At 44.9% G+C, this 20,187-nt stretch overlaps 1 protein-coding gene across 5 annotated transcripts in view; it reads left to right on the plus strand.

Annotated features, from left to right (window-relative positions):
- Syn3 (synapsin III) overlaps positions 1-20,187 on the plus strand; it is a 417,454-nt gene that overhangs the window by 134,843 nt on the left and 262,424 nt on the right. For 4 of the 5 annotated variants that reach the window (XM_027392481.2, XM_035451115.1, XM_035451116.1 and 1 more), the window contains 2 exons: positions 6,136-6,292; positions 9,228-9,317. In XM_027392481.2, coding sequence (XP_027248282.1) covers positions 6,136-6,292; positions 9,228-9,317 — 247 coding nt within the window. Of the gene's footprint in view, positions 1-6,135; positions 6,293-9,227; positions 9,318-12,773; positions 13,866-20,187 lie in introns of those variants that run through there. The other variant, XM_035451117.1, reaches the window with a different exon arrangement.

Here is a 20,187-nt window from a genome sequence, read left to right on the forward strand (position 1 = left end):
CTTAAAGACTGCAGGACTAAGCGGGCAGAAACTTCAGTCTGCAGACAAGGCCGTTCTCCATGGGTCCTAATCTAAAACCTGTTCCCACCAAAGTCATAGTTTGTTTTGGGGAAGGAATGTTATCTTGAGTTCTGCCTGCCAAAAAAGAAGATATTGGAAAAAAAAAAAAAGCTCACAACATTCTTCCTGCTACCTGGAGAACCTTTAAATCACTGTGTAAAGAAGCCCTACTTCTTTTTCAAGACCTCAGGCGTTCTATACCCATTGATAGGCACCTCAGCTGACTCCATATCTTGGCTGTTGTGAATAAGGCCAACACAGTTATTGTGTAAACACAAATGTGTTTGATATTCTTTTAGTGTCTCCTTCAAACACATGGCTCCAAATTCCTCCCAGCTGTGAGTTCTATAAAAGCAGGTACCACGTCCCCGTCCTCTTGGCATCTTCAGCCTCTGCTGTAGAGCTTGGAAATGTCCAGGGACCAGAGGCTTGGCTGTTTGGGAGACATGGAGGATGTGTATTCTTCTGGCTGGACAGATTTTAGCACAAGCCTCACCAGCCCTAGTACCTTACATGTGGAAAGTACATGGATATGAAAATCTTAAGTTACCGGAGGTCAACTTAAGTTCCTTGGAGCTAAATTTTTCTTGTTGGGGATGATATTCCTCCATAAATACTAAAGTTGTGTCACTGCAAAGCATCCCCACAGTTATCAGGGCCACATACTATTGTCTGGACACCCTGACCATCAGACTTCATTTCTTCCCTTGACCACAAGGAAGGGATTCCCTCCCCTTCACATTGGCCATTCCTCCTCATGTTAACTGTTTTTAAGTCCTTCCTGTGCACACTCTTCTAGTGCCCCTTACGGCCTCTGTGAGCTCTGTATCCACATGCACTACATATCTCCCTCCTACTCCCCACAGACACATGATTAAAAATAAAAATAAGATCTTTTCTTTAAAACACTATTCTATTCTTGGAAGCTGGTCTGAGCAAGCAGTGAGGTTTGATTGCATTTTCCTGTTTGTGTCCCTGTTGTGAATTCTTTACACAGCTAGAGAAGCTAGGAGGATGGGCAGTAAGCCCTCTGACTGCTTCCTCGTGGTAGACTTACCCCTGGCATGACACTGATTTCACTGCCATTATTGTCTACAATGGAGACCACGCTATCAGGAAGGGGTTCTGCCTAACTGTCTGGACCCTCTAAGCAGCAAAACACAGACATAGGGCAAAAGGCAGTAGGAGACAAACTAGACCAGAGGAAGTGTGAGGCAAGCACATTTATGTGCCTTTTAAAAAGATGCACCTAGTAAAAATAAAATATTGTCACATTTGATAAGAAAAAGGCAGTATCCTCAATACAGAGGCCTTATGAAGGAGCAGAGGGAAGAGCCATAGTTTTTAAAATGGAGACAGATGTGAGCAGAGCCATATAAGAAAGACAAAGCAAATGATTAATTTTTTAAAAATTCAAAATCAAACAACAGAGAGATGCAGGGTATCGTTTGGGGGATGTCACTCATCACATTGAAATACTTGTAACTGAAGTGTCACAAGGCCTGGTGATTACAGGCCTGTAACCCCAGCTATTGGAGAGATTAAGGCAAGAATACAAGTTAAAGCAAGCCAAGACTACCAGAGGGAGTTCAAGACTAGCCTGGGAAACTTAATGGGACTGTGTCTCAGAAACAAATAAATGAATTAAATGAATGGGTTATAGCCCACTGGAGCGTGTGCAAGGTCCTGCACTTGGGCCTAGTACTACAAAGAACAACAAATGCCCTATTGGGCTGGCAAAGCTGTGTGAGATGGAAACTGGGAAAAATGAACCTTGAAAGTGGTTGGGGGAGCTGCCCATTAGGGTCAGTGTGACAGAATTATCAAAGGAAGAAAACAGACTGCTTGCCTAGATGTGTAAGGCCCTGAATATGATTCCCAGCAATAAAGAAGATGAGAAGAAAGGAGACAGGAGAAGAGGAGGATAAGAAGGGAAAGGAAAGGAGTGGGGACAGGCACAGAGGAGCTGGGGGGGGAGGGAGAGAAAGAACAAGAAAAGGGGAGAGGAGGAAGAAAGGAAAAAGAAAGAAATTTGTTTTTAAAAGTACTTTGGTCATAAAGGAACTATTCATGTCATTGCATTATGTAGAAAATCCCAGCATTGTAACTGAAGGAAAGCATGAAATCAATTATGTGTATGAATGCATGCTATATATAGTAAACTACATAGTTGGATCAAAATGTGTATATAAAGATTGTTAGAAATTTTCTCTGCATTTTGTAAGATCTCCAGCAATTTGTTTACTTCTTTCTACATTCCATGGGTATTTTAGTAAATCATATAAAAGTAGAAAATGTTTCTCGAGCTGAGAAAGAAATCAGAGAAACATCACCCTTTACAATTGCCACAAATAACATAAAATACCTTGGGGTAACACTAACCAAAAACGTGAAAGACCTGTATCATAAGAATTTTGAGTCTCTAAAGAAAGGAATTAAAGAAGTTACCAGAACATGGAAGGATCTCCCATGTTCTTGGATAGATAGGATCAACATAGTAAAAATGGCAATCTTGCCAAAAGCAGTATACAGATTCAATGCAATCCCCATCAAGATCCCAGCACAATTCTTCACAGACCTTGAAAGAACAATTCTCAACTTTATACGGAAAAACAAAAGACCCAGGATATCCAAAACAACCCTGTACAATAACGGAACTTCTGGAGGCATCACCATCCCTGACTTCAAGCTCTATTACAGAGCTATAGTCCTGAAAACATCTTGGTATTGGCACAAAAGTAGACAGGTAGATGAATGGAATCGACTTGAAAACCGATATTAACTCACATACCTACGAACACCTGTTAATATCAGGGTTTTCAATTCGATTCCAACCCCACATCTGACAGAGAACTGATTTCCAAAATACACAAAGAACTCAAGAAACCAGTCTCCAAAACACCAACTAATCAAATTAAAAAGTGGAGTACAGAACAAAATAGAAAATTATCAATAGAGGAATCTAAAATGCCTGAAAGACACATAAGAAAGTGTTCAACATCCTTAGCCATCAGGGGAATGCAAATCAAAACAACTCTGAGATACCATCTTACTCCTGTCAGAATGGCTAAAATCAAAAACACCAATGAGTCTGTGCTAGAGAGGATGTGGAGAAAGGGGAACACTCCTCCACTGCTTGTGGGAGTAACAACTCATTCAGCCACTTTGGAAATCAGCATGGCAGTTCCTCAGGAAAATGAGAATCAGTCTACCACAAGATCCAGCAATTCCACTCTTAGGCATATACCCAAAAGATGCACATTCATACAACAAGGACATCTGTTCAACCATGTTCATAGCAGAATTGTTTGTAATAGCCAGAACCTGGAAGCAACCTAGATTTCCCTCAACCGAAGAATGGATAGAGAAAATGTGGTACATTTATACAATGGAGTACTACTCAGCAGAAAAAAAAAATGGAATCTTGAAATTGGCAGGCAAATGGATGGAACTAGAAGAAACCATTCTGAGCGAGGTAACCCAATCACAAAAAGACAAAAGTGGTATGTTTTCACTCATATATGAACTTTAGACCTAGAGAAAAGAAGTAGCAGCCTACAATCCACACCACCAGAGAAGCTAAGAAACAAGAAGTACCCTAAGAGAGACATGCATTGTCCCCCGGAGAAGGGGAAAGGGACAAGGTCTCCTAAGCTAATGGGGAGCATGGGGGAGGGGAGAGGGAGTTAGAAGAAAGAGAAGGGGAGAAGAGGGGAGAGGAGGATATGAGGGAACAGGAAGATCTAGTCAGGGGAAGAATAGAGGAGAGCAAGAAAAGAGATACCATCATAGAGGGAGCCATTATAGGTTTAAAGAGAATTCTGGCACTAGGGAAATATCCAGAGATCTACAAGGTTGACCCCAACTAACAATCTAAGCAATAATCAAGAGGCTACCTTAAATGCCCTTCTCCGATAATGAGATTGATGACTACCTTATATGCCATCCTAGTGCCTTCAGCCAGCAGCTGATGGAAGCAGAAGCAGACACAGAAACTCACAGCTAAACACTGAGCTGAACTCTGGAATCCAGTTACAGAGAGGGAGAAGTGATGAGCAAAGGGATCAAGACCAGGCTGGAGAAACCCACTGAAACAGCTGACCTGAACAAGGGGTTGCTCATGGACCCCAGACTGATAGCTGGGAAACCAGCATAGGACTGTTCCAGAGGCCCTGAAGGAGGAAGTCAGTTTGGAGGTCTGAACAATCTATGGGTCCACTGGTAGTGGATCAGTATTTACCCCTCGTACACAAATGGACTTTGGGAGCCCTCTCCTCATTAGAGGGATACTCTCTCAGCCTAGACACACTGGAGAGGGTCTAGTCCCTGCTCCAAATGATATCATAGACTTTGAAGATCCCCCATGGAAGGCCTCACCCTTCCTGGGGAGCAAAAAGGGGTCAGGATAGGGGGTCGGTGGGGGCCAGGGGAGGAGAGGAGGGAGAGGGAACTGAGATTAACATGTAAAAGAAGCTCATCTCTAATTTTAAAAAGAAAAAGAAAATGGTTCTCTTTCAAGGGCTTCTGATTGCCATCGAATCCCTCCTCCATTCTTCCTTCTCAGTTGCTCTCATCCTAAGTTTCCTTTTTTTAAAATGTGCATTTGTATTTTGCTTCCATGTATGTCTGTGTGAGGGTATCAGAGTCCCCTGGAACTAGAGTGGCAGACAGTTGCAAGCTGCCATGTGGTTTCTGGGAATCGAACCCAGATTCTCTGGAAGAGTGTCTAGTGCTCTTAACTGCTATGCCATCTCTGCAGCACCCCAAGATTCTATCTTGAACTTCCCTACACTAAGGCTGACCATTCCCATAAACACATTGTGAGTCAGACTCCTGAAGACATACCACAGACTTGTTTAAGTGACCTGTGGAGATGAGTTAGCACTTAGCAGAGAAGAGCTTGCTTTTGTTTTGACAGGAGGGGGAAGTGATGTTCACAGGCATCTCCACCTCACCTCCCCTTCACATACCTGTCCTAGAATTGTCTGTTGAGAACCAAGGTCAGTGTGACCTGAGACACATCTGCACTATGCACATTCTTTTTGTCTGTCCTCAGTAGGAGCATGCCCTTCCTTTTGAGTTATTTTAGCTTGTATTTGAATTATTTTAAAGAGATGGTTTTTGCAAAGTCAAGGATATGACTCCAGATGAGACAGACAGATCAATGGTGCCATGTCGAGTGTCTACCCTCTGCCCACTGTGAGGCTGGTTTTCTCATGTATCTTAGAAGTAAGGAGCACAGAAATAAGTTGGTCTTTGACAGTGCGAATAAAACACTGTACATCTGCCAGAAGCCAGGATATGGGGTAAAAAGCATAAGGGCTTAAACCAATGACAATGACAGAGTTCAAAGGCAACTCTCCTGCTCACCAGCTTTGTGGTTTGGGGACGTTAATATCTCAGAGTTGCAAATCTTCCCAGCTGTAAAGTGTATGTGGAGGGTGGGCATATCCAAGCCCTCCCCAGACTCCGTTGAGAAGCATTCATCAGGACCCTGTCTCCAGAGGGACCCAGAAAAGAACCTGTGTGCGCTTGGTCTTTGCCACTTTCTAGGGGTTGCTGCTTTGAGGACACGAGGACAGTTTGATTGGGAATCTATAAGGAAGAAGTCCAGCTATCAGACAGTTGACAACTATCACCCTAACCCTGCCACATGTCACTTTGAGCAATTATGTATTTTCCTGTGTGTTAGGATGTACCTCTGGGAAATGGGAGCTCAGAGCATCCAATACTCAAGGGACTAATGTATTCTGTATGTTGCTCAGAACTTAGCAAAAGTTACTTCATTGCTCAGTTATTTGAGACATGTTTTTCCACATTGTAAATAAAATAGGAACACAATATAATCTAATCTAAACACAAATAAAATCTAAACACAACGAAGTATCTGTTCTTTTCAATTCATTTGGTTTGTAGTTGGGTAGCTGTGAGTTATACCTAGCTCTCTCCATTGTCCCCTATCCTGCCCTCAGCTAAGAGTTCCTATGGGTAGCAACCATGTAGGGTCATGGCTATACAGCAAGCCTTGGTTATACTGCCATGTCTTAATATAGCTGTTGCTTCCTTTCTTGGTAGGTCCTTCAAACCAGACTTCATCCTGGTCCGACAGCATGCCTACAGCATGGCCCTGGCTGAGGACTACCGCAGCCTTGTCATCGGCCTTCAGTATGGAGGACTTCCTGCTGTCAACTCTCTCTACTCTGTATACAACTTCTGCAGCAAGCCCTGGGTGGTAGGTTACAGACACCCCACATGGAGGGAACAGGGAAGCATCTGGTGGTCTCCCAGCCTTAAATGGCTCCATTCACCATACAGAGCCTCAGCAAGGAGAAGAATCTTATTTAAGAAACTGAACAAGCAACTTGACCCCAGGTCTTTTCTGGGAATTTCAGCCTGAAAAATATTATGTATAACACATTGTGATACAGGATTGTGTTATAGTCGTGTTAGTCTTGCTGGGGATATAGCTCAGTTGCTAGAGTGCTGAACTCAATCTCCAGTACTTCAAAAACCAGATGTGGTGGTGCATATCTCTAATCCCAGAACTAAGGAGATGCAGGCAGGAGGATCAGTCAAGGTCATCCTTGGCTATGTAGTAAGAGTTCCAGGCCAGCCCAGGCTATGGGAGACCCTGACTCAAACAAACAAACGTATCTTGTTTTTAACATCCTAATATAATTTTCTTATTGTTGCTTTTCAAGTTTTCAAACACTTACTGGATACCAGAAAATTGCTACAGATACCCATGTAGTTGAAGATGGCATCATTCCTCTGTCCTACAGAGGAGAAGGCTTAGCTTCAGAACTCTCTGGGATCTTAGGGCTAGTGAATGGTAAACCCAGACAAAGCCCTCTTTCTCCAGCTCTCACATTGCTGTTTCCCCATTGATTCACTAGTCAATTGGTTTACTCCAGTTTCCATTCAAGTGTTATCCAAAAACAAAGGATCTTCCTAAAATACCAGCCCTCCTCTACTCCCTCAAATAATCTCCATCCCTAACTCCACTTTGTTACCCCACACATGGTCTGCACCTAAATGACACCATTCCTTTACCTCTCATTTATCTCCCTTAATACAAGCAATGTAGCCACACACATACATAGTTATGGCACCAGAGTACCTGCCTCTTAGCCCCATTCTAGTGAAACAGTCTATTAACAAATATGACAACTGTGTCATCTGTCCTCAGGGAAAAACAAAGGAGGCTCAGAGGTGTGGAGAAAATGCTATGAAATGTCTCAGCTCTCTGGTTGGTTGCCTGTCTGTCATCACCTGAGAGTGAAGAACACTAGAGTCTGGGCACTGGAGCCGGATTGACCAAGGCCAAGTTTCTCCACTTATGTGTGCCCTCGAGCAATTGCATTAGCCTCTCTGAACTTGGTGCCCTTATTTAGAAAAGGATGGTAATAATAGGGTTTTCCTGGTTTCCAGTGGGGAGCATGTAAAGTGTTTATAATGGTGGCCAGCACACAGCATACCCTAAAAAATGGTGGCAACAATTCTTGCTTCTTATACATGGACTAAGTCTAGGCTGGAATGGCTCTCAGTATTTGTTGAATGACTACTTGAGTTAATATAATAAGTGTGGCTAGTCTTGGCTGCTGCCATCCTTGCTGTTTGTCTCTTTATATCATAACTAAGGGTTTTGACTCATGGAACCTAAGATTTGAATGTCATGAGAAGGAAACAGTCCATAATTTTGACAGCAGCAACTTAATTAGCACTCACTATGCCTTGTGCTAATACCTACATCCTAGGTATCCCCACTGCACAAAAGAAACCGAAACCCACATAACTGACAGTAAGAGCTGTAGTTCTTCTCCAAAACCCACAGTGTAGCTATGGAGTTGCATTTCCTTTCTGAACTCCAGCTTCCTTATCTGTAAAATGAAGGACATCCCCAAATGGTTCTCCAAGCCTTTTATAATGACTCAGTTCTGTGCTACAATGTGAGGTATTCCCCAAGAGTGCACAGGAACCCAGTATAGAGCAGGAATTTCCCCAGCATCCTTATTTCTCTGTCAAAGATATTGGCGTTTTCCTGGCATAAAATGTGACTCTTCTTCTAGCCATGAGGTACCTATGTTTGCAGAGTCCAAGTTGTTCTTTTGTTATCCAGCTATAATTCTTCTTTGCCTTCTGAGTGAATAAGAAGACACTTGGTCCAGCCTTTTAAAATTCATGATTGCTTGTGATGGACCACTCTTTGCCTGCTTCCTTACCATCCCCTGCTGCACCTGAGGCCACAACCATGGAAGCCATTGAAGGCCTTCAGAAACAGTGGTCTCCTTGAATATACAGAGTACCCTTCTTCCTCTTACGGCATAGGTCCGAGGAGCCTTCCTGATGACCCCTGCCCTCTTTGTACCAAATTCCCCATGTTTCCCACCAGCAATACCTTAGCATCTCAACCTTGTAGTGTTGCCTGTCTTCCCCTAGGCCCGGCCTAGCAGGCTTGGAGTATTGTCCTGATCATGCACAATGCCAGGCGCCATGTGAGCTCCGCACAGCCACTGGATCTGACTCTTACTCTGGAAGCACAAGCTAATCTAAGGTCCCATTAAGAAGTGAAGAGATACATGCTGTACAGTGGGGACCTGTCTGAATGTTTGCAATGTATAGTTGTAAAAGCAGAAGAAATATTACTCACTACCTACTACCATGAATTAGGTAGTAGTGTCCTAGCAATCCAGCGAGTGAGATTTTTGTATCTTCGCCGTTTACAAATTAGGAAACAGGTTTCTGGACCTGCCTCTCCAGGTCTTATAGCTATAACAGTAAGAATTTGAATGAGAGAGTCTGATCTCAGAGTGAATGTCATGAAGTGCCTACAGTGCTGTCCTAGAAATACAGACATTGCAGGCAGAAGGATGGCAGAACCTCCAGCAGGGTGTATGTACTGGGGCCAAGGACTTTGTGTGAAATGGCTGAGAATGCAGTTAAGTGCTCATAAAATTTAGTCGAACTGAAGACAGTGACCTGCCTACCTTCTGGGTCAGGGGCAGGCACAAAGGATAAAAGAGAAGATGATACCCAAGCCAAGGAAGTTGGCTTTTTATCGTGGTGGTGAGAAACAGCTTCTAGAAGTTAACACAGGGCAGATGTTTGAAGACCAGAGTCAAGTGAGCAACCCTGGCTGGCTAATGAACTCTCCCTTTCTCTCCCAGTTCTCTCAGCTCATTAAGATCTTCCATTCTTTGGGTCCTGAGAAGTTTCCACTCGTGGAGCAAACATTTTTCCCGAACCACAAGCCAATGGTGAGTGCCTTTTTAGCTCTGCTTCTCTTCATGATTCAGGATGCCCTTACGTGTCTGTCTCCTGAGTCTCTCTGGGTGGCTCACAGCTTGCTTCCTGGTTACTTGGCCTCCACCTGGGAGCCTTCATGGCCTGTGCTTGTTGGAATGTCTAGTGCTCACTGGGGGAAGGATCAGCTTCCCCAGAGGAATTTCAGGCAATAGAGCAAGTGACAAAGGTCCTTGGCATTCTGTGAAACACATCAAGGGACTTCTTAAGCTGCCATGGAACCAAAGGTTGAGTATAAAGGGCAAAACTATTTTTATGCTAAAATGTTACCTTCAATACACTTTTCCTGGGACCTGGTTTCCACTGTAATTTTAATAAAAGCTGTGATATTTTACTTGAGGTGATTATTAAAGAGCAATTTGCTTATATGTCCAATTTCCTTTCTTTGAAGCTCACCTGTATTCTCTCTGGGAGTCTACTAAGACTGAGGTGGGCTTTGTTACCTATTTGGAAGGTTTAGGACTAATGTCCTCAGTTGGAGTTTTGGTAGAAGAGTTGTGAGCTGCTGGAACCAGCCTACAGTATGCCTGCTTATGTGACTGGTGCATGGTCAGTGCACTCAGCCTTGCAGGGAATAAGGACCTCGGGGAGCAAGAGTAATATGTACTCATCCTAGCTAGGGACAGTGGTCTGCTTAGATTTCAGGCTCTGGCTGCTGAGCTGGACAGGTCCACTTATAAACACTGCCAGGTAGGACTGCAGGCTTCAGTGGGAGCAACCTAACCAGTTAGTGGCTCTCATTAGTTGTCTATCTGCTGTATCTACCCATCAGTCACAAAATCCAGGATGTCTGAGGCTCTCATTGGTTGTCTGTCTACTGTATCTACTGGGATGTCTGCTTGGTCTGAGTAGGTGTAATGGTAAATCTGAGTTATCAATTTGACTGGAATGAACCCAGGTTAGTAATGAACTTTCTAGGTGTCTGTCAGGGATTAACTGAGCCAGGAAAGACCAACTTGGAATGTGGGTAGCATGCCATCTATGAAGTTGGGGGCCCAGATGAGATTAAAGGAAACGGAGGAAGGCTGGGGCTTAGGCATTGTTTTTTATTTCAGTCTACCATGATGAAAGCTGCTGGTCCTCTTGGGCACAGTGAACCAAAGCCTCTGAAACCAGGAACCAAAAGAAAATCACCAACCCACCCCTCCCACCCCCCACATACCATGAGATATTTCTTTCTGGTGTTTGGTCACTACAATGACATGGTCTGAATAACACGGAACCTATATAAACTAACACAAGAAATTCAGTGTTGGCCTTCAAAGTAGTTAATTACTAATCACTGACCAGTCTACTGACTAGATTTTAGACAAGAATTTAACCTCATTGAGAGTGGTAGAACCATAGCAGGTTGATAAGGGTCTGTGCAGGTGTATGTCTAATTCTGTGCCTGGCATATAGTGGGTGCTCAGAGTGGAGAATCTTTCTAACAGGGGCAAAGGCCCTATTTGAACACTGGGAAAGGAGGGCTCATAGTTAAGTGGTGGTGTGTAATGGAGAGAAGCTCACTGAGTGCTGGGAGGAGCTCACCAGTTGTCCTCCTAGGTCCTCAGGAATTCCTAGCATTCCCAAGGAGCTTCACTCAGGATTTCAGTAAGACCATTGGCATCAAGTATGGCTGCCTGCAAGCTTCCATTCCCACTCAGACCATGGGATTCTTAGGGGAAAACATGAGTTAGATTGACACAGGTCCCAGCCCTTTTCACCCACAAGTGATTAGACAGAGGTCTTTTGAACACTGGTCTAGGGGGAATCCTGCCAGTAGAATGAAGGAGTAAAGTTAGTGCTGGGTTAGCAGCCATAGGGGGCTAAGGATACTCTCCTGGAATCTGTTGTAAAATAAAAGGCTTAGTGAAGGTGGCCCTAAATGTAGACATGAGTGGAAGGAGGCTGTGTACAGGAATGTGGAGGATGGGCAGCATTTGCTTGCAAGATCCTCTCTGATAACAATATAATCCCCCAAGACAGGACAGAAGAAGGCAAGAGACAGCAGGTGTGTGATAGAAATAAAACCACTTTACTGTTTAGAATAAAGGACACACTATAAAAAGTGAACATTATGCAACATTACAAGACAATATACATTCACGGAATATAAAATTCATAAATAACATGGAGGAAAACTGTAAACAGTGCTACAAAATTTAGCAACAAATACATTCCTTCTAGACAGGGTTTTCTCTGGTTGGTGTCTCTTCATCATTACTGGGCTTCAGCACAGGCAACTGGCTAGAGGAAAAGTAGTCATAGAGAATCTAAGGTACCCCTGTCCTCAGAGCATTTAGGTCCTCTCCTCCTAAATCCAGACAGCCAATTTAGATCTGCTGAGATGATCTCTCCTGCCTTTTCCAATTTCATTGTACTTCTGCCATTATATTAATATTTTTTACGTTTCTCTCTAATCCAATATTTTAAGTAGCTGGGAGCCAACCACCTGTATGCCACCTTGGCATGAGACAGGGAAGGTAATGGCTCCTGGACCCACATTATCTCCCAGACAGATCTATCCCCAAAAGTCATTGGGGATCCTTTATTGTTTAAGAAGTACAGCATGAAACAGTGTTTGTATGGCAGGGCAAGGGCTGGAGAAGGTAGGCACTAGGGTTTTCCTAAGCTCCCTACCCAGGCTGTAACAGATGCTAGCCTGGGAAAGAAGAGCCTGTGTGTAGGAATTCCTTGGCTGGGAGACAGAAACGATGCCTGGATGAGACAAAGAGAGCTTGGAGTCATGGTTGCCATGGCCCCAGTCTCTGCAGAAACCATAGCTTCCTGGTTGAGTAGGAGAAAGGTCTTGGGAAGTGGGTGGCAGATGACCCAGGGATAGTTGATACTGGACAAGAGTGTACTTTGTTTTTGTTTTGTTAGTTTTATTTTTCTTCTTCTTCTTCCCACCCTTGGGATTCCATGGGGAGGAGGTCGGGGAGGCTGTTTCTAGTACCTTCTATCTCCTTGAACTCCAGTCTAGCTGAGTGCTTGAGTCCCAGTGTTCTGCCCTCCATTCTACTATAGAATTTGAATCAGGAAAATGGCATGTGGATTTCTTTCTTTCTTTTTTTTTTCCTTCTTTTCTTATACACAGTTTACACAGGACAGCCTACACATGGCACATGATTTAGCAAAATAAAACATTCATGATATGATTGAAATAACAAAGTGTCTCAGCTACATAAACGATTTTAAATTATACAGTAAGTGAACAGGTGAAATAAAGTGAAATAAACAAAGCTATAGCTTATAGAAAGCTCAGAAACCGCCCTCTGGTGACGTGATTTTTCCAGAAGACCCCTCCTTGCCATGACGTGTCACCAGGGCCTCAACAGCCACGGGGACCATGGTTCTGCCAGCTGATTTTATCTTCAGGTTAACATCAGGTGCCTCACACTCAGGCCTCACCTTGTCTCTCCCTCTAGGAGTGAAGTGATCACACATCGAGAATGACTAACGACCTCTTAGAAGAGACACTGGGGTGCACATATGGGATGACACTTGAGCAGGGTAGATCCAGAGACCCATGTTAGGAGGCTCTGAGTAAAGAACCCCAAACAGTAAGTCGCCCCTTAAGAACCACTGGCTTGCTGACCTTACCTCCTTCTCCACATGTGGGAAGGGCCATGCCTTCTGTTCCCTGTGAGCACAGGGCAATGAAATCAGCCAAGAGGAAACTTGACACCCATTGCCTGAACTGTCTTCCTACTCTGCTATTCCATCAAACACCAGGCCAAAGCATTGGTGTATGTGGGGTGGGGTGGGGAGCAGACACTAGAGGAACATGTTGGCTTTTCTCTCTCTCTTTCTACTTATAATTGGTAACTATGTTTTCTAAAGTGGAAATAACTGAAAATATGATACTGATAGAGGATAAATACCCATAGTCTGAAAAGAGACAGAGAGTAATTATGTTAAATGTCACCACCTTACCACCTCAACTCTGTAAAATACACATTATCACCTACTATTGGCAATGCATTTTTGACACTAAAACTTAAAATAATCTTACTTAATAGGAAAATTTATATTATAGTTTTATTTTAAAAACAAAAATACAATACAACAAAAGGCCTACAGTTTGACAGCAGAGCCTGGCTCTCTTGGTGACCAACCATGTTCATTCTGTGAAGTGACCACCTCAGGAGGTAATGTTCACCCACTGCTGATCTGGGGAAGATATGTCCCCAGATGCAGGAGAGGAGGCATTCCACAGAGGCAGGATGCTGTGCATCCCTGTGTCCCTATGTCTCTCTCATGTGAAGGCCCCTAACCTACACTCACACTCACCTGCCACCAGCTGGCCAGTAAGGCAATTAAGTGAAGGCCACCAGAACACAGAGCAGAAGGAAGAAAGGAGGTGAGAGGTCAGATGATCCCAGTTATAGGGACAAGAGGGTGCTGAGGGTTTTCAGAGTTTCAAATGTTTAATTCAAATGAAAAAAAAAAAAACTCAACTTGGAATGTCACAATTTCCCATCAAACAACAAAAGAGATTAAACTGTTTGCATTTTTAACAGCATTGAATAGAATTCTGTGTCCTATAAAAATTAGCTCATAATCCCCTGTGGGTATATGAAAATGTGTATATAAACACGTCCCCCTAGATGAGCTAAACACTACTTTGGAAATAGTATTCTCTACCCAAATCTACTTTACTATATCTGTGGATAGTGTCTGGTGTATATTTCTCCAGCTTACATATCGGCAAGCTCTGAACCAAACTTCCCCAAGAATTCCCAGGAGGATGTCTAATGGGAGGCAAGAGGAAAGATGTTCATCTCAACCCTTTGTCTGAGTTTTTGTACAAACAGACAGGCTATCTGTTGAACTCAGGCAGATGTTTAAGTCTTCATCAACGTGGAAAGTTCTGTTACTCTGACATGGATGCTTGCTCCAAAATCTGAAACATCTGGTCAACGCAAGTATCACTGAACTGGGGAATTGTGTGTCATCTTAGACCCGCTCCTGCAGTTTGCCCTTTCCCTCCCTCACTCTGACATGCAGACATAGACAAACCATCTGATCCAGATACACAGTTGTATATCCTCTGTGGATAAGGTCTTTTGAATACCTGGCATCTGTCTGCCCTTGACTGATTTGGAAACAGTTGGACTTCTGCCAACCTCCTTATCCGTGTTCTTTGTGTACTAGGATGAAGGAGAGTAACTGGAAGTGGGTCTAGGATGTGGTAAAGAGAGGAAGAAAGAGGAGTAGCTATTAAATGCCCAAATGGGATAGATTTTTCAATTTTTGTTTTCCTAAAAAAATATAGATTATATATCATGAAGAAGAGGAGTATACATGCCTCATTCTTTCTGGCTTGGCACCAGAGATTCCCAGTTAGAAATGGGTAATGTCAAAACCAAAAAAGAAGGGGTAGGGGCAGAGACAGGAAGGTATTTTCAAATCAACTCCATAGCCAGCAGAGACTTTAAGTGTCCCCAGTGCTAAATTTGCAAGAAAACAGGCACTAATTTCATTGTCATCATCTGGGAAGAGTTAGTGTCCGGGAGGCTCAGTGGGATGGGAAGGAGATGAGGTGGGGCAGGCCTGGGTTCATGGGTCTGTGGCATTGCTGATGCTCTTGTCTGGAGGGGCCCATCCTCGGTACCAGCTGCAGTAGCCACCCTTCTGCCGGATGCAGGCGTAGTGTTTGGACTGATAGCCAGGATAGCCAAAATTGGAGAGCATGTCGGTCCAGAGACATTCATTCTTGGAGGTCACAAAGCAAGGCAAGTAGTAGCAGGACTTGATCTGCAGTAACACATAAGCCACAGTTAGGGGACTGTACCATGGCAGGCCCAGCCTTGATTCAAACCCTGGGGCCCCTGCTCTTTGATGCTGACAGTATAGTTACACTAGCTACTAGCTCATGCCATTGAGCATCTACTGGGTACCAGACCCAGTGCCTCTAAACTTTTGGTACAGTTCTAATTCCCTTCTATAAATAAAGAGGCTAAGAAAGGTTGCTCAGCTTGCTCCAGGTCACACAGCATGGAGTCCCAGATTAGATGTAGGAAGGGGAAACTAGCACTGCTGTAGGAAATGATTAGAAAGACAAGAGTGTGCGTTTTAGAGTTCAATAGCCCTGGAGTGGAAGAGACTCAGAAAGCTCTACAACCCAGAATCACATAGCAAAGATCTCTGCACCGTCATTCCTTACCTGTACAATGAAGTAATTGAGAGGACATGATATTATTCTGAGGATGAGGGCAGAGAGTGACTAAGGGGCTGGGCAGCAGCTGATGTCAGCAGGCCTCAGCCAGCCTGTCCACCTGGGCAAGGACTCCAGTGAGTCAGCTGTCAGAGTGAACCTACTTAGGACAGCTTGGCAGAACCCTCAGGGAAACTTCCTGTACCTGTCTTGGCCTTGAACAGCTGGGAGGGGCCAGGAGGCTGAAGAGCCCTCATAACCCAGCAGCTGCCAAGTGGGCACCATCCAGTCAGGGAAGACAGAACAAAGGCATTCTTCAGAGCTTTCTTGCCTGCCTTGTCCCAGGGCAGCATTCCTTACCACCCCTGCACCACACCCAATAGGCTGTCTGTTCTAGCAGAGCAGGAACCAAATCTTCCAGGCTGACACGATAGAACTCACCTTGCAATTGCAACCCAGGTGATAACGGTAGTTGAGCCCCTTGCGCTGGGACAGCGTGAGCTGGTCCCACCTCTCCACAAAGTTGCACAGCCCTGTGTACATCTTGCCTTCATAGACACGGCCTGAAGTGAGATAGGAGGCAAGAGAATAGGCATATTCTGTTAGAGCCCTGTACTGCCAGGGCCAGGCACTGACCCTAAGTTTGTGCCACCTTCCCCAACACCTTTAGACATGAACTCTGGCCTGTTTTCCAAATGACAATGGAGCTTGAGATACTGAGCACTCTGCTGAAGGTCTCAAAGCCATCAGGTCTTAGAGTCCTCAGGGTTTTGCATGCCATTACTACAATGAAAGCCTAAAGATCGATCTGTGACATAAGACAAATCAATGACATAAGACAGATTGACTGTCAAGTGCTGTAGATGAGGCAGCCCCTTTCTAGATATGTTAAAGCTGAGATACCACAAAATCAGGGTAACCAGGTACACGATGGAACCAAGGCTGTCAGTCAGCACTGGCTAAGCAAGACAGACCCTTCACTTCTTGAGACTCGTGGTTGTGACATTCAGGACACCACTTACTCAGCTGTGGCAGACCCACAGCAAGAGAGCAGTGTCTTGGTGCTCCCGGTGTCTCTTACCTGTCAGCAGGTACTGGTATTTGTTGACCTCTAGTTTAAGGCCACAGAGACTTTCAGAGGCTTCCGTGTGGATGTACTGCACATGGGGCATCTTACTGAAGCCTCGGTACATCTGTGGGCAAAAAGGAACATAGTCATGAGGGAGGGGCTAAGCCCAATCAGCAAGCTGCCGTGTATGAGTTTCTGGTTCCTCTGCCAAGCCAGCCAGGGGCAGGCTATTATGTCACCACCACAGGGTTCCCTGCACATCAGAGAAGGGCATCTATTCTTTTCCCTGAGCCAGGAGCATGCCCCATCCAGCTGCCCTACCCCACTCTTCTACCTACACATCTCTCAAACCACAATGTCCCTTCACAGATTCAAAGCAGATATTATGAAAAGCTCCATGTTGCTCCATTTAAGTTTCAAGAGGATAGTGAGTCAGCCAGCTGGTCTCCACATTACATCTCTGTGACATGCTAGCATATACAGCAGCATTCTTACAGCATCCTCACAAGAGCCCGGAGAGAAGGTACCAAGAACTCCATTTTTCAGATGAGGATGAGGATACTAATGTAAATTCTATTTGACTGGAGGAGGGTGAGCACATTGTCTATGATTTGATTTTTCTGAGCTTCTGGGGTAGCACTGAGTTTCTTTACTCAAGATGAATCGCATATACATAAATGTAAAAAAAAATCAAAACTTCTTAATTAAGCATATCATTATTATAGATTAGACTATGTAAAATTCCATCTACATGACTGAATGAATCAAGCAGCTCTCAACCAGAGGCAAGGCTGCATCTCTTGGAAACATTTGAAACATGGACGATGGCAGAAGAGTGGACAGAGCACAAGGGTGTTGATAATCTTCCAGTGATATGTAGAAAAGCTTCTGGTACAGAGTTACCTGGACCCAGTGTTAGTGACAGCAAGGTTAGGAGACAGCTAGACTATCTAGACCCTGAATGCCAAGGACCTGAGAAACAGGGGCCTTGGTGCCCACTCTACAGATGTGGCGCCTGAGCCTTGGACAGGCTCAAAGGCTTGCCTGTAGTCACACAGTTGGTAAACAGCAACATCAAGTCCAGCAAGACAATCCACAGGCTGTGGTCTTCATGGTCATCTGTCACTAGCTCCCCTTCCAGCCCATGAAGATTAGAACCATGGCTTCCTCAGCTTCAGCAGCTTCTTCCATTTCCGGCCCTTGTGGGTCAGCATGTGCTCAGAGTATTAGGACTATGACAGAGACTGAACACATTCTGTAATTCCAGAACAAGTCTATGTGTGTCGCACAAGTCCTGTCAACTGTGAGCCAGGGATGATGGAGAGGGACATCCATACATACCTGGCCTGATCCTTTCCTCCCAGGGGTTCTTGAATGACTGGTTGTCATTAGTCCTCCCCTAAGAGCTTCACAATAGAAAATATCCCTATCATGCATTATTAATTATCCAGAGAGTGTACCCCACTGGTGCCTCACAAATACCCTGATGGGCTGTATTAGTCCTCATTTTCTAACTGGCAAAAGCGTGGCAGAGGCAGGTGGCCCACAGGGCACAAAGCAGTCTGTTGGACCTACACAATCTAGAGGCCTCTCCTTATATACAGAGTGCACTGTCCTAATGGATTGGAATAGACTCCTTTTCCTCCCCTGGGACTTCAAGGAAACTTGGGGTTCAGTTATTCCATGGGGGAGCATGGTTGGTTGGTCAGACCAGGGCTATGGCTTGTTTGATGCACAGGAAACACATTGAAGACCCCTGATGTGAAGTCCCATCACTATGGTCCACAAAGAGCAAGCAAGCTTCACTGACTTCCCTGCCAGGTAACTGCTCACAGTGATTTCCACTGAACTGCTAGTGGATGGAGTGTGTGACAGACAACACAGTAGGTCCCAACAAAGGCCAGATAAGAATCTTGTACCATAAGAGTCTCAGGCATTGGAGGACAATGGCTCCCTGAGGACTGAAGGTCAGGGGATCTTGCAGCTGGAGGAAGTCCTGCTGGAGCTCATTTGCTTAGACAAACCACTGAGGAAAGGGTCCAGCACATTCCAACTGCCCAGCAGATCTGTCCTGCCCCCAGTCAGGACAGGCCAAACACATGACCAGCACATGTCCCCCTGGGATCTTCCCAGGACCAACTGGGACATAATGTCCCCCACGTGCTGTCCCTTGCAGCCTGCCTGAAAGCATGTCTATGCTGTACAAACAATAGCCCCTGGCAAAACAAATTGCTTTCCCATGGTCCTGATGGGAGATAAGGCCCCACAAATGACGGAGGCTGGTTCTGGAAACTTCCACCTTTGCACCACAGCTCAATTGCTGCTGATCTCTAAGTATGGGTTTACAATAAGCTCCCTCGGCATTCTTGCAGCCTTACTTACCCCTTACCCCCACACTGCCGGTCTGTGTGCACTTAAGGCAAGCCCAAGAGGAGGAAGGGGTGGGGGAAGGCTGTGTGCCTGACCCCAGAGGTCAGATGCATTGGCTTTCTCATGTCCTCTGTTTTCTAAGTTCCTTCAGTCCTGCTCCAGGGCTGCCTGGCTTCCCTGTCAGACCCTTTGGGGTAGACTAATCCACAATAACAAAACCTCCTAGGGACCAGTGTCAACCTCGAAGGCTTGACTCTCACTTCTTCCAAAGACTTCGGATACACCCTTCACAGGTTGCACACCAGGAGTCAGTCAGTCACCTGTGAGATCACACACCAGCAAATCTAACCTGGCCTTTTAAGTCCCCCAAGGGAACTAGAGATGAGTAGGTGAAGGAAGCCCCCACAGTAGGTAGAAATGAGCAGTCAGTCTGCTTGCAGGCCCCCAACTTTGTTATCTCTTTTTGCTCCAAGACTCCATGGTAAAGACCTTATAGTTTGCCACTTTCTACTCAGACAATCTTGACTGTAATATTACTTCCAAGTGTTGGGCAGCTATTTCACATCCTTGGCATGAAGCTGGTCCATACAATGGCTTAGCAGATTACCTGGGACATAGCATATGCTCTTATTGAGTTACTTGCTAAATAAAGTCTTGTCATTGTGAGAAGCATATCCTTGTCTCCCCATCTTATGGCCCAATTCTAAGCACAGAGGAGGCTGAAGAGAACTAGGGTAAATGGGCAGACTCCCATTCCCAACCAATACCTGCTCTGACATGCAGGCCGATGATCTCTCTAAATAAAAAGGCAATGACCATTCTGTGGGTCATAACACAGAGCTGCAAAGAGGGTTACAGTTAATGAAAGACATTGGATATGACTGAGAAACAAACTACCCTCCTCCAAAGAGTCTCCTGCTATACCTTTTGCAGGCTCCACAGCAAGAATCACACATGGTTAGGACAGGTCCCCTAATGCCTCAACTTGAGACTCATATCTGCCCTAATGAATTGCATGGCTCTTGGCATATCATTTCCCACTGAACCTAGTCAGAAATAAGGGAAAGATTGCTATGTTGAACGCTCATCACCCTGACACCATGAACCCAGCTGAAGGACAGTGAACAATGTCTGAGCCAGCCAGCCTGAGAGTGATGTGCTGGCAAGCTGGTGGGTGAAAGTAGTTATAAGAGCTGCTAAACAATTCCCACTTGTGGGTGTGACACCAGCCAGGGACATTCTG

This window comes from Cricetulus griseus (genome assembly GCF_003668045.3).
Source record: "Cricetulus griseus strain 17A/GY chromosome 1 unlocalized genomic scaffold, alternate assembly CriGri-PICRH-1.0 chr1_0, whole genome shotgun sequence".
NCBI classification, from domain to species: Eukaryota; Metazoa; Chordata; class Mammalia; order Rodentia; family Cricetidae; genus Cricetulus; species Cricetulus griseus.